This window comes from Lepisosteus oculatus, chromosome 16 (assembly GCF_040954835.1).
Source record: "Lepisosteus oculatus isolate fLepOcu1 chromosome 16, fLepOcu1.hap2, whole genome shotgun sequence".
Lineage (NCBI taxonomy): Eukaryota > Metazoa > Chordata > Actinopteri > Semionotiformes > Lepisosteidae > Lepisosteus > Lepisosteus oculatus.
This window is the reverse complement of record NC_090711.1, coordinates 333,049-346,155: the sequence shown is the minus strand read 5'-3', so window position 1 is coordinate 346,155 and position 13,107 is coordinate 333,049. Positions and strand designations below refer to the sequence as shown.

Below are 13,107 nucleotides of genomic sequence, written 5' to 3'. Positions count from 1 at the left end.
TATATTTTTCCAATAAATTAAAATATTTTTAATAAATAAAAAACTATAATAAAAACTAATATTTCCCAATATTACATTCATATTCAGTGTAAATATAGTAAATTATGTGTATATATTATGTAATATATTGTATAATAAAATTAAATATATAAAAAATAAATGTAATGATAAATGTTACTTAGGTTTACTTCTTATATTTACAGTTTATTTAAAGGCTTTACAGACATATTATACTATTTACATTTAACCATTTTTTAAAATTAATTACTACATTGAATTCTGGTTCATTTCTGTCATGTCCTACTTTCTTTTTTATTGTGATGTTTTAATTAATACAAATGGAAGGAAAACAGAGAATGATGAGTTATGGATTAACAGCCAGAACAGGGCAGGTCGCTAAGCAAGCAAGAAGGAACAGGAGGTGACAGAAGATACACAGAACAGCACATCTGCACGGACCACTGACTGGCTTTCTGTCACAATCTGTTAAAGACACTGGTGTGAAATTCACAAATCACAGAACCTGGTAACTGCTTAGTACACCCTCACTTGCTGAAGGAAAAAAATAATAATTTATTTTGTAAAGTATTTGGTTGCAGGTACAAGAATCTGTGCCTCTGAAAATGTGATTTAGACTTGTTTTCTTCAATAGCTGCAATACTAGTTAAATGTAGGAGGGTTTCCAGTTTCCACTGTTGATTGAAAACCTCCCGAAGGGCAAAAGAGGTTTGTTTGTATCCCATTCTGAGAGCACATGCTAAAAACTGACCAGTTTTACTTCCTACAGACATAAAACATTTCCAGGAAATACACATTCGGAGCAACAATTAATGAAGGGAAGGATACAGCCGGAGGTTTTTTGAATAATAAAATATGTACATTTTTATTTTTTTACAATGGTATGTCAAAGAATGTTAGAGACTAAATTAATAGTACTTGAGAGCAATGCTGTCTACCAATGTTTTTTAAGTGTTTATTGACTGGGAGCTGAACTATTTCATTCAGATATCATGTCTGTGAGGAGTCATTGATGAGAACGTTTGTTCTCTGTCTTTATCTTCCCGATGCTGCAGGTGAAGCACCTGCTCCAGTATTTCCTGAACCGTTCGTCCCTAAACCCGTAGATCATGGGGCTCAGAAACCTGGGAATGATGTACACCAGCAGGAAGTTGACATAGCGAATTTCCAGGATCTTTCCAGGGAAAAGCAGCAGCAGGAATGCCTGCATGGAGGGCATGACGAAGGTGAGCATGCAGAGCAGGAGCTGCAGGCCGTGCAGCAGGACGGTGTTCCGGGCCTTCCTCGCCGACGCCCGGTCTGTGGAGGCAGCCCTGGCCGCCAGCACGATCCTGACATACGTGTACACCAGGGTGAGGAACACGAAGGAGAAGTAGGTGGCGTCGAAGGCACAGTTTTTGTAATATATGCGCGGGTCCCTGAAGAGCAGGGAGTGGTCGCAGAAGATCCAGGAGAGGAAGAAGTCGGGCCGCTCCACCGCCAGGGTGATGAGCAGGTCGGAGAGTGGCGGCGCAGCCCCGAGCAGCAGCACGAGTCCCAGCAGGAGGAGCGTCCGGCGGAGGGTGCAGATGTGCTGGTAGTGCAGCGCGTGGCAGATGGCGACGTAGCGCTCGATGGCCATGCCAGCCAGGATCAGTGGGGTGTTCCTGGTGGTCAGCACGGCGCACATGACCAGGACGCAGCAGCCGGATGCCTGGACTTTGTAGAAGACGTAACTGACGACGTACAGCGCGGTCAGCAGCGTCAGCTGAATGGCGTCATTGACGACCATGGAGATGAAGAGGATGTAGCGGGGGTCTTCGGAGAAGAGGGGGTGCCTCAGGAAGGTGTGCACCATGGTGCCGTTCGTCAGGCTCAGGGTCAGCCACACCAGCACCGCGACCACGTTCTTTACCAGCGCGGCTGCGAACGTGTCCTTCACGGGCGCTTGGGAGATAAAGGAGGAGTCAAGGGGGCTGAGCGTGGAGTTCATGGCATCGGTCCGCTCGTCTGGAAAACCGAGAAGGAAAAATGCAAGGCCCTTTAAAAGCAAATCACGTGTAATTACCACTGTGAAGGGCAGTGTGTGCCCGAGCTCAGCTCTACTGCCTCACACATTCCAAGCCAGACTTCAGCAGCAGGGACTACAGGTGTGAAGGCAACAGGTTAGAGACACAACCAGATGATCAGCTGTTCACTCAGAAAATAAAATGTACTAAAGCAACAAATCAAAACCTGTAGGATGGCAGCAGGATTTTCTCCTTCTAGGAATACATCAATATCAGTGACTGAGAGTGTTCGTTGTTCAAGTAGTGTAACTCTAATAAAGTGCAGGTGTTATCTTGTCTAATAGCATATACTGTACACTAGCATCACAGAAAAATATCCTGATACTGTATTTTATACAAAGATGCTCAGTTCTGGAAATACTGTGCTTCTTCCTCTTCTTCTTTCCTTTCCTGCATAGATTTAACCTCTGCTTGTCTCTGTACATTCCTTTCCATACAGTGCTGATGAACACATCTGGGAAAAGCCCTTGTTTAACTCTGTCATTAACTCCATTGTAATCTGGGTATAACTTTTGTGGACAAGATAACAGCTGGGCAAAATTGTCCCAGCAAACCCCTTCCCTCCACTTACTCTGCCAGGACCTATGCGGCAGTTTTCTCTGCACAGAGTATGAGGGAATTACTGCCTGACACAACCGTCACATGTTGGAGCAAATAGAAAAAGTCTAAACCAGTATAAAGTGTCACCTTTTCAAGTTTGCATAAGTCTATTTACTTTTGTTCAGTCTCTGTGTATTGTAGATATTGAACTATAAAAGGAATTATATTTAATTATATTTAGTTGAATTATATTTAAAACTGTAGGTTTTTAAATGAAGTATTTTTTTTGTTGATTATTGGCTAGAACTGGCCAATGTAATAAGGCTGATCTTTGTAATACTCTTTGATATTTTTCTGTCTCTATCCTTAAACTATTGAAATACATTTTTTCCAATAATGTATTGAAATGTGTGTTAATGGTCATTTTTATTGTGATTTTTTAGATAATTATTTTTTGCCTTAATCACACATTATTTAAAAATATATATATACAAATATATTTGACTAAATAAAATACAAAAAATTTCAGCTCAGTAAAATATATCTTGCCATTCAGTGTCTGAACATGTGATGTCTCTCTCATGTGAAGTCTTCCTGTATGTTTTGCACACAGAGAGAAAATAGCAAGAGATCACTTACCTCTTCTTGGTGATATTTTCAAGAGCATATTGGTGGGGTGAAACCCAAGTCTTATAAGCATCTTCCAATGTGGTTAATTGATTGTGATGTCATGGCAGATGTCAAAGCCAACTCAGAGTAACGAGTATCTAGAGACTTGTTTTCTAAGGAACCACAGGGGGCACTGTGCATTTACACTAGGAAAACTCATTTACCACATCTGTCAATATTAAATGCATGATTTAGCTGCACTGACAGTTGTGCCATTCTGTAGTTGAATTGTGAGATAGTTTAAAAATGCTGATAAAGAGTTGAGAATCATATGATATGATGAAGATCAGCAAACACACACAGATAAAACATAAAATAAATACAAATATACATCATAAAACCAATAGTAGACAGAATCCACCCCACACATCTTCACATACCATCCTAAAACACACACCAGTAACAAAATAAAAAATAGTGAGATTTGACAGAATAACAATAAGCTATGCAAAAGGTGAAATGCAGAGTATATGCATCTCAGCCTCCAGATGGGTGCTGTTACAGAATCTGGCAGTCCTTGTCTTGATGACCCAGAGGAGAAGAGAGCAAACAAAGGCTGGTCAGGGTGGGAAGATTCAGCAAGGATCTAGAAACCACTGCATTTCAGTCTAGAGAGGTAGAGTGAGTGAACAGAGATATAGTGGCCTCCTACAGCTGCTTCTTGTCCTGGGAAGAAGTGTTGCCAAACCACTCAGAGATGGAGGTCAAAACAGTGACAGATCTGTATAAGGGGGTCATTGCATCCTGTGACACTGAAAACTTCTTTAACTGTCTCAGCAAGAACAGCCTCTGCTGAGCTCTCGTGACCATGATAGAATTGTTGACCTCCTATTTTAGGGTGTAGGAGATGGTGGTGCCTAAGAACATCAAATTCTCCAGCACCTCTACAGCTTAACCTAATGAATAGTGGTGAGAATGCTCCCTTGATTCACCTTAAGACTCACTGTTGTGAGTCGCAATTGTTGCAATGGGGGCTAACATTAATAATAAAGCTTTTAAATAATTAAAACAGTACAAGTGCTGTACTAGAAAAATATAGGAAAATATCTGATGTAACAAATGATCAGTTTTCTCAGGTGTTAGATAACACTGTTGAAGCAGCAAACGAAATTCAAAAAGGTTGAGATAAAATTCAGTACTGGTATATGTTGACGTCATTTATGCCTTCTACACACTGTGGGAAGCTACAAAATAGCAAAAAACGTATGTTAGAACACATAAATATATATTATTTGAAATGAAGAATTTAAATCAAGGGATGTTACAGTATGTTCAAATTGTACAATGCTCCAGTCAGGTCTCATTTAGTATATTGATTACAGAAGAGACGTTGCTACTCTGGGATCATTGCAGAGAATAGAAACTAGACGCCTTCTGCCTGAAAGAAATGCATGACACTTACATACTAAAAGACCTGAGCCTTTTCAGTCTTGAACAGAGAAGACTGATAGATGACCTGATCCAGGATTTCAAAATCCTCAAGAAAATTAAGAAACCCACTGGTCTCCTACAGACCACTAGTGAAACATGAACACACTGGTGTAAACTACATACTGCATACCTGTGCAGTTTTAAAACAGGACAGAAGACATGTCTTTAAGCAAGGGGCTGTGGGGTTGTAGATTAAACTGATTTTAATATGTCATTCTGGATATTAAAGGAAACATTACAAGTCAGACATGCAAACAGAAGGCCCTTTGAAACCTAAGGTTCAGGTTATGATTTGCATGTTGTAGCCTCTTTCAACATAACTGATCTTTACTACTTTGGGAATCATTAAAATGAACTTCCCAGCTTCTCCACTAACCAAGAAACTGTGCTCCCCTCAACTGCTGACTGATGACAAAGTGATGAACTGTCCAGGTCCTTCCCTATATTTAATATTTACTGTCAAACAAAAAAATACTCAAGAGAGATGGGTTTTATTTAAGATGTCAGATTTTCATAGACACACAAAACAGGACTTATAATGTTTAATCTTACTGTAAAGTACTGTAATAAAAACATATTCAGCAGGTACTGTATTTCTTTACATATTTAAAATAAGGAAAATAAGTAAGACGCTCTAAATAAGCAGACAAATTGGCTGATTTTCAAACTAATGTCACGAACACGGACTGAAATCCGTGTCAGATCTTGCAGTAGACCGTATGCGATGCGGTAAAAGCTGGAGAAAACAGGAGGCGTGGTAAAAGGGAACACACAGGGGTTTAATAGTGCACGAAATAATAGTGACAGTCCGTGAGACAGTGTACGGGGAAGACAAAACGGCATCCAAATCCAAACGGGTCCAAGGGCAGGTCAAAGCACAGTCCGAGAGTCCATCAACAAGGAATCCATCCTGGGACGCGACACAGTTAAAATCGCCGGGAGGGGGGAGCACACGGACAGACAAAACATGGAGGTCCAAGGGTGACGGGGCGAGGTCCTCCAGACCCCGGGCTCAGGAAGCGGGAGGTGTCGGGGATGAGGCCTATGCCCTCAGGAGACGGCCGTAGGGTTTCCTGGTGCTAAGCGGGCCTCGCGACATCTTACCCTAATGATGAGCCCCGAGGACTGGAGGAGCTGGTCTTTAAATAATAACGCTAAAAGGGTACACCTGGAGAGCTTAATCACAAGGACAATAATGGGAGCAGTGGAGCGCCCTCTAGGGAGGGATGTCAGGCGTGACAGTAAAGTTAAATCTTACAAAATGAAAGATCAGATACCTATTATAGTAAGAATATCAGCAGAACAAGTTCTTTAGAAAACCTTTTTGAAATCTAAAATGTAATTGCTTAGATCAGACTTTTTCATTATATATGTAATAAATATCTTATGAAGGAAGTTTTGTTTTATTTTTGAAAGTGAAAATCAATTGATTATGTTAACGTCGTATTGCTTCTAGTGATCCAGCCAGACTGCACAGGCCCTTGCTGGCTACTGTGTGTTTCCAGGTGTGACTCCTCTCTCCTGGTGCTCTCTCACTGCTGGGACCCTGCATTGACCACAGATGATATACCTGCTCAGGTATCTCCTGAACTTCTCATCTCGCACCCCGTAAATAATGGGGCTCAGGCACCTGGGCAGGATATAGATTATCAAGTAGGTGCTGTAGCGGATTGCTGAGATGTGTCCCGGGACAAACATGAGCAACACAAATTCCACGGAGGGGTTGATGTAGGACAGCAGACACATGAGTAGCTGGACCCCATGCAGCAGGATAGTTTTTCTCGCCCGTTTAGCACCCAGCTTGTCAGCAGAGAGCGCCCTGGCTGCAAACAGCACCCGCAGGTACGTGTACACCAGGGTGAGGAACACAAACAGGAAGTACAGAATGTCAAATGCTTGTCTTTTATAGGTCAGACTTGGGTCTTTGAAAACATTCTGGCGGAGACAGAAGACAGCAGAGTGGAAAAAGCTGTTGGGTTCCGTTGCCAAGGTGACGAAGAGTTCAGTGATGTCCGGAGTGATGCACACCACCCAGATGAGGACAATGAGGACGTAGGTGCGCCGCACAGTGCAGATCTGGGAGTGTCGCAGGGGGTGGCAGACGGCGATGTAGCGCTCGATGGCCATGCCTGCCAGGTTCAGAGGGGTGCTGCTCGTGGTGAAGACAGCAAGGAGCGTAAAAACAGCGCAGAAGGACACATTTATCTTATAGGAGATGTAACTCAGCACGTGTAACATAATGGTGATAGTCAGCTGCACTGCATCGTTGATGACCATGTGAATGAACAGGATATAACGCGGATCCTCGTAAAATGTCTGGTTTCTGAGGAATGTGACTAAAATACACCCACTGATGTAGCTGAAAATGAACCATACCAGCACAGCAATGAAGTTTTTAGTGAAGGCGATGGGCAAAGGGTCTCTAACTGGGGCAGCCGAGTTAATCTTGTACGTCGTGTCAAATGGGTCTGTTGTGGAGTTCATATCTGGGGAAACAATTTTATCATTAGAAATGAAATAAAAATCCCAATATAAGGACATAATAAATCCTCCAAACACAGACAAGCCACTTCTTCCATCTAGTTCTTTGGTAGCTAGTAGCTAACTGATCTGAGGATCCAGATGTTTCTTGAAGGAAGCCAGGTCATCGGCTTCGATAGCATGGCAAATGTATCACCATGACATTATAAAACGGAGCACACAATTAATTTGGTGAAATTAGCAGAGAATGGTCATATGAAAAACAATGCATAACATCTCCTATCTAAACAAAGTATCAGCTTACTGACAAGCTATACAAGAATGGTAACAGTCCCATTGTATATAATCAGACCATGTGAAAAATACTTATAAATTCCCCAAATTGTACTATTACACTACACTAGAAACATGTGTACTTGCTGTTTTCTGTGAGGTATTGTTGCTCATGCATTATAGCTCAGCTCCCTGTCTAAAGCCCATTTTCCAGCCATTGCCAGACTCACACTCACTCCTGGTCCTTACCTCCCGCAGGCTGCTCTGACAGAGGGGCAGGGGAGCCGGATTATATCAAGGGTTTCTCTGCTGTTGCTCCCCTGTGCTGTGATGTCATCTATGACCAGAAGGTCATAGGGGAGCTCTGGGATGAGCAAAAGTTTAATGAGGCCAGAGTGGATCATGAGACAGATAATTGATCAGGCTGGAATGGCAATCTGAGTATTCGACACCCTTAGGACTTTTAAACAAATGTTGGTACCAGTGAATGTGGTTGTTGCTAATAATTAGTTGCACAATCAAATGGGCATACAGAGACCAGGCACTTTGACATTTTCTACACGTCTGTGGAGACAAGCTGGCGCAGTGTAGCCTGTGACAGAGGAAGACAAGAGGTGTTGCTGAGCTCTTCATAAGAGTCAGAGCAGAGATGCACAGAGGAACTGTTATTGACAGTTTTGTGTCTGTGCTACACAGGCTTCTCTGTTTAACCACAAAGAAATGTCTAATGGTTGATTTTCCTTTCATTTATCCTTCAAAAATACTTTTCAGGGCTGGAATCCTGTTCTTCAGATTTCCGAAGCTGCACGTTAGGAGAGTGATGGTACTGTTTGCAGAGAAGAGAGCCGACCTAACAGGAACAGCTGCTCAGGATCATCGCTCCTCTCCACACTACCTGTTACTGAGAAACACAACAACACTGAAATAATGTTAGGTGTAGCTAAGGTTTACTTTTTATTATTTATAAAGTTTTATTTACACACAAGAAAGTCTTCACACACATATTGTATAACTTACTTATAAAACGTATTATACTAATAACTTTATAGTTAACCATTTTTTAAACTATTTACAACATTGAATTTGAGTTTATTTCAATCTTTTCCTTCTTTCTTAAGGGATTATTTATTATTATGTTGTTTTAATTAATGCAAACAGAAGAAAAAATACAAAATACTGGGTGTTTTACGTGTTAAGTATACCAGGGCCCTGGGAGCTCTGAACAAGAAGCAGATTCGGCTGTTGCTGTGTCAGGTTGCTGGTAAGGTTATGGAGGTGTTAAAGCAGTTCTGGCCAAACAGGAAAAAGCAAGAGACGGCTTACACTGCTACTACCCCACAAGGGGAATAGTTAGGGGACATATGGTTCCTGCACAGCAGAGAGTGTGGAGTCCGGACGACTCATCCGGTGACTGAGGCAGGGAAGAAGCACTTCAGTCATAATTCCACTACAAGTGGGAAGCAGCTGTTTGTATCTCGATTCTCCGAGTCCGTGAGTAAAGTGCTACAGTCATGGGCAATGACAAGCCTCTGTGAGTGAGAGGTGGTAAGAGGACACGCCTTACAAATCGGATGCTGGTGAACGCAGCTCTGGCTTCTTAGCTGACAGGTACACACTCAAGCATTCACTAGTCTGATGAAGTTGTAGAGCTACATACTGCAGAACTGTGTGCAGATTTAAAACAGGACAGAAGGCACTTCTTTAAGCAAGGGGTTGTGGGATTGTGGGGTTGTGGAGTTGTAGGTTAAACTGCTTTTAATCAATTGTGATGTCCAAACAGATATGTCATTCCGGATATTAGTGACAAGTCAACCAGACAAAACAAAAGTCCATTTAAAACCTGAGATCCAGGTTATGGCTTGCATGTTGTAACTTCCTCCAACACGATTGGTCTTTACTATCTTGGGAATCCTTAAAATTAACTTCCCACTGACAAAGAAACTGTGCTCCCCTTTCATCTGTTGACTGATGGCCAGTGATGAACTGTCCAGATCCTTCACTGTATCTAATATTTAGTGTTGAACACACAGAAATAATCAGACAGAAACGGGTTTTATTTAATAAATTAGCTCTCCAAAGGCACACAAGACAACAATATTACAATGCTGGCGATTTCCATATGTACAACTACTGGAAATACTTTTTATCTTATTGCAAAGTAATAGAAAAATATATTCAACAGGCTGTTTTAAATATATAATTTATAGCACCTGACAGGAGCTAACCACACTAATTGGTTGATTTTCACAGTATACAATATGGGAGGTCTGGAAACTAAAACAGTAAGTTGTCAGCTGAAAGTGGCAAGGACTTATAAAAGCTTTTGAAACCTAAAATATTATTTCTTAGATTGAACTTTGAAATAGATCTCTAAGAAACATCTTATGAACAGTTTCTGGAAAGTGGAAATCATTCAAATGTGTTAACATCGTGTTGTTTCTACTGATCCAGCCAGACTATACAGGCCCTTGCTGGCTACTGTGTGTTTCCAGGTGTGACTCGTCTCTCCTGGTGCTCTCTCACTGCTGGGACCCTGCATTGACCACTGATGATATACCTGCTCAGGTATCTCCTGAACTTCTCATCTCGCACCCCGTAAATAATGGGGCTCAGGCACCTGGGCAGGATATAGATTATCAAGTAGGTGCTGTAGCGGATTGCTGAGATGTGTCCCGGGACAAACATGAGCAACACAAATTCCACGGAGGGGTTGATGTAGGACAGTAGACACATGAGTAGCTGGACCCCATGCAGCAGGATAGTTTTTCTCGCCCGTTTAGCACCCAGCTTGTCAGCAGAGAGCGCCCTGGCTGCAAACAGCACCCGCAGGTACGTGTACACCAGGGTGAGGAACACAAACAGAAAGAACAGAATGTCAAATGCTTGTCTTTTATAGGTCAGACTTGGGTCTTTGAAAACATTCTGGCGGAGACAGAAGACAGCAGAGTGGAAAAAGCTGTTGGGTTCCATTGCCAAGGTGACGAAGAGGTCTGTGATGTCCGAGGTTATGCCCACCACCCAGATGAGGCCAATGAGGATGTAGGTGCGGCGCACAGTGCAGATCTGGGAGTGGTGCAGGGGGTGGCAGACGGCGATGTAGCGCTCGATGGCCATGCCTGCCAGGTTCAGAGGGGTGCTGCTCGTGGTGAAGACAGCAAGCAGCATGAAAACAGCGCAGAAGGACACATTGATCTTGTAGAAAATGTAACTCAGTAAATTCAACATCATAGTTAGAGTCAGGTGTGCTGCATCATTGATGACCATGTGAATGAACAGGATATAACGTGGATCCTCGTAAAATGTCTGGTTTCTGAGGAACGTGAGTAAAATACACCCACTGATGTAGCTGAAAATGAACCATACCAGCACAGCAATGAAGTTTTTAGTGAAGGCGATGGGCAAAGAGTCTCTGACTGGGGCAGACGAGTTTATCTTGTAGGTCATGTCTAATGGGTCTGCTGTGGAGTTCATTTCTGGGGAAACAATTTTATCATTAAAAGTGAAGTAATAATCCCAGTATAAGAGCCAAATATTTCTCAGAGGAAGCCAGGTTTCTGTCTTTGACAGCCCAGGAAGGTCAGCAGCACCTAAATACCTTATGAAGAGAATGGGTTCAGAGTAGAAATCTGATGCCCAGAACAGCTGTGTCAAAAAAAACATTTACTGCACGGTAATAAAAGCACACACAACACACAATTAATGTGATGCAATTAGCAGGCAGAGTCATTGTATGAATAGAGATATACTCTATAGAGTCTCCTGTCTGAATGAAGTCTTTCGGCATTGTAATTAGACATATTTCTATGATTTTCCATGTACAAGCTATAGAGGACAAGGAGCAGTCCCATTGTATATACTGTAATCAGAACATGTGAGAAATACTTAGAAATTGCACAACTAATGCTATTACAACTACACTAGAAACGTGTACTTGCTGTTTTCTGTGAGGTATTGTTTCTCATGCATTATAGCTCCCTGTCTTAAGCCCATTTTCCAGCCATTGCCAGACTCACACTCACTCTTGGTCCTTACCTCCCGCAGGCTGCTCTGACAGAGGGGCAGGGGAGCCAGATTATATCAAGGGTTTCTCTGCTGCTGCTCCCCTGCGCTGTGATGTCATCTATGACCAGAAGGTCACAAGGGAGCTCTGGGATGAGCAAAAGGTTAATGAGGCCGGAGTGGATCATGAGACAGATAATTGATCAGGCTGGAATGGCAATCTGATTATTCGGCACCCTTAAGACTTTCAAACAGATTTTGGTACCAGTGAATGTGGTTGTTGCTAATAATTAGTTGCACAGTCAGACGGGCACACAGAGACCAGGCACTTTGACATTTTCTACACGTCTGTGGAGACAAGCTGGCGCAGTGCAGCCTGTGACAGAGGAAGACAAGAGGTGTTGCTGAGCTCTTCATAATGAGTCAGAGCAGAGTTGCACAGAGGAACTGTTATTGACAGTTTTTTGTCTGTGCTACACAGGCTTCTCTGTTTATCCATAAAGAAATGTCTGAAGGTCAATTTTTCAGTCCTTGTCTTCAAAAGAACTTTTCTGGATTTTATTTCTGCTCTTCAAATTTCCAGATGAACCATAAAATTAACCATTTTTAATTAATTACAACATAATGATTTGGGTTCATTTTACTTACCTCCTCCTTTTTATTAATGTAAACAGAAGAAGAAACACAGAAAGTTCAATCCTGAGTGACCCTACCCTCAATGTGACTTCAGTGCCATAAACGTCCTCCCTTCTTATGGATTAACAGCCAGAACAGGCAGGTTGCTATGAACACAAGAGGAACAGGAGATGAAAGAAGATACACAGAATGTTAAATAACTGCAAAAAGCACATCTACAGGCTCTGGAAAATCCTAAAGCCCCACACCTCTCTGGAACACAGCTTGCTTCTATTCAATCAGGGATGACCACTGACCACTGACCAGCTCTCTTTCACAGTCTTTTAAAGACATCAAACTTCACAAGCTGATAACTTATAGAATGATTTCACTTCCTGGAGTAAAAAAAATACTTTATTTTGCAAAGTGTGTGGTGACAGGTCAGATTGTGGGCACAGGGTTATGACTGATAATGGCAAGCAAATTGTGTTTCTTAAATAGTTGCAATAATAAAATGTAAGAGTTTTTCTATCTTACTTGATTAATTGAAAACCTTTTTAGAGGAAGTAAGTGAGACAGATTTGCTTCTATTACTTTCTGAGAGCATATGTAAATAATAAAGTAATTCCAAGCCAGGATTCAGCAGCGTGGACTACGTGTGTGAAGGCAACATGTTAGAGACACAATCCGATGACCAGGATGAGAAATGTAAGTCTGTAGCATCTCTGACAGGTGCTTGCCATCACTCAAATCAAAACATGTCCTGCCTTGGAAACATTGTGTTTCTTCTTCGTTTTCCATTTCCTGTGTGGATTTAACCTCTGCTGGTCTCTGTACATTGATTTCCATTCAGTACTGATCAACACAGCTAATAAAACCCCTTCATCATAACCCTTTCACTCCATCATAATCGGGGTGATTGTATAACTTTGTGGACAAAAACACTGCTGAGCAGAAGTATTCCAGCAAACCTTTCCCTCCACAGATACTCTGCGGGGACCTCAGCTGCAGTTTTTATCAAATGGTTTAAAAG

At 42.0% G+C, this 13,107-nt stretch overlaps 3 protein-coding genes across 3 annotated transcripts; all 3 read right to left on the bottom strand.

The window, feature by feature from the left end:
• Window positions 1-951: 951 nt before the first annotated feature.
• On the bottom strand, window positions 952-2,003 carry LOC102697969 (odorant receptor 131-2-like). The gene has a single exon (XM_006639757.3). It carries the CDS (start codon window positions 1,988-1,990, stop codon window positions 1,025-1,027), a length of 966 nt encoding a protein of 321 aa, XP_006639820.1. The 5' UTR covers window positions 1,991-2,003; the 3' UTR covers window positions 952-1,024.
• A 4,154-nt stretch (window positions 2,004-6,157) lies between these two features.
• LOC102698165 (odorant receptor 131-2-like) lies at window positions 6,158-7,188 on the bottom strand. Its single transcript, XM_069179495.1, has one exon. The coding sequence runs from the start codon at window positions 6,981-6,983 to the stop codon at window positions 6,195-6,197; it is 789 nt and encodes a 262-aa protein (XP_069035596.1). The 5' UTR covers window positions 6,984-7,188; the 3' UTR covers window positions 6,158-6,194.
• A 2,459-nt stretch (window positions 7,189-9,647) lies between these two features.
• LOC102698370 (odorant receptor 131-2-like) lies at window positions 9,648-11,225 on the bottom strand. The gene has a single exon (XM_006639758.3). It carries the CDS (start codon window positions 11,118-11,120, stop codon window positions 9,936-9,938), a length of 1,185 nt encoding a protein of 394 aa, XP_006639821.3. The 5' UTR covers window positions 11,121-11,225; the 3' UTR covers window positions 9,648-9,935.
• Between the last annotated feature and the right edge of the window lie 1,882 nt (window positions 11,226-13,107).

Coding starts and splice junctions, on each gene's coding strand:
- LOC102697969 (XM_006639757.3), bottom strand. CDS start 1,990: ATGAACTCCACGCTCAGCCCCCTTGACTCCTCCTTTATCTCCCAAGCG.
- LOC102698165 (XM_069179495.1), bottom strand. CDS start 6,983: ATGGTCATCAACGATGCAGTGCAGCTGACTATCACCATTATGTTACAC.
- LOC102698370 (XM_006639758.3), bottom strand. CDS start 11,120: ATGTTTTTTTTGACACAGCTGTTCTGGGCATCAGATTTCTACTCTGAA.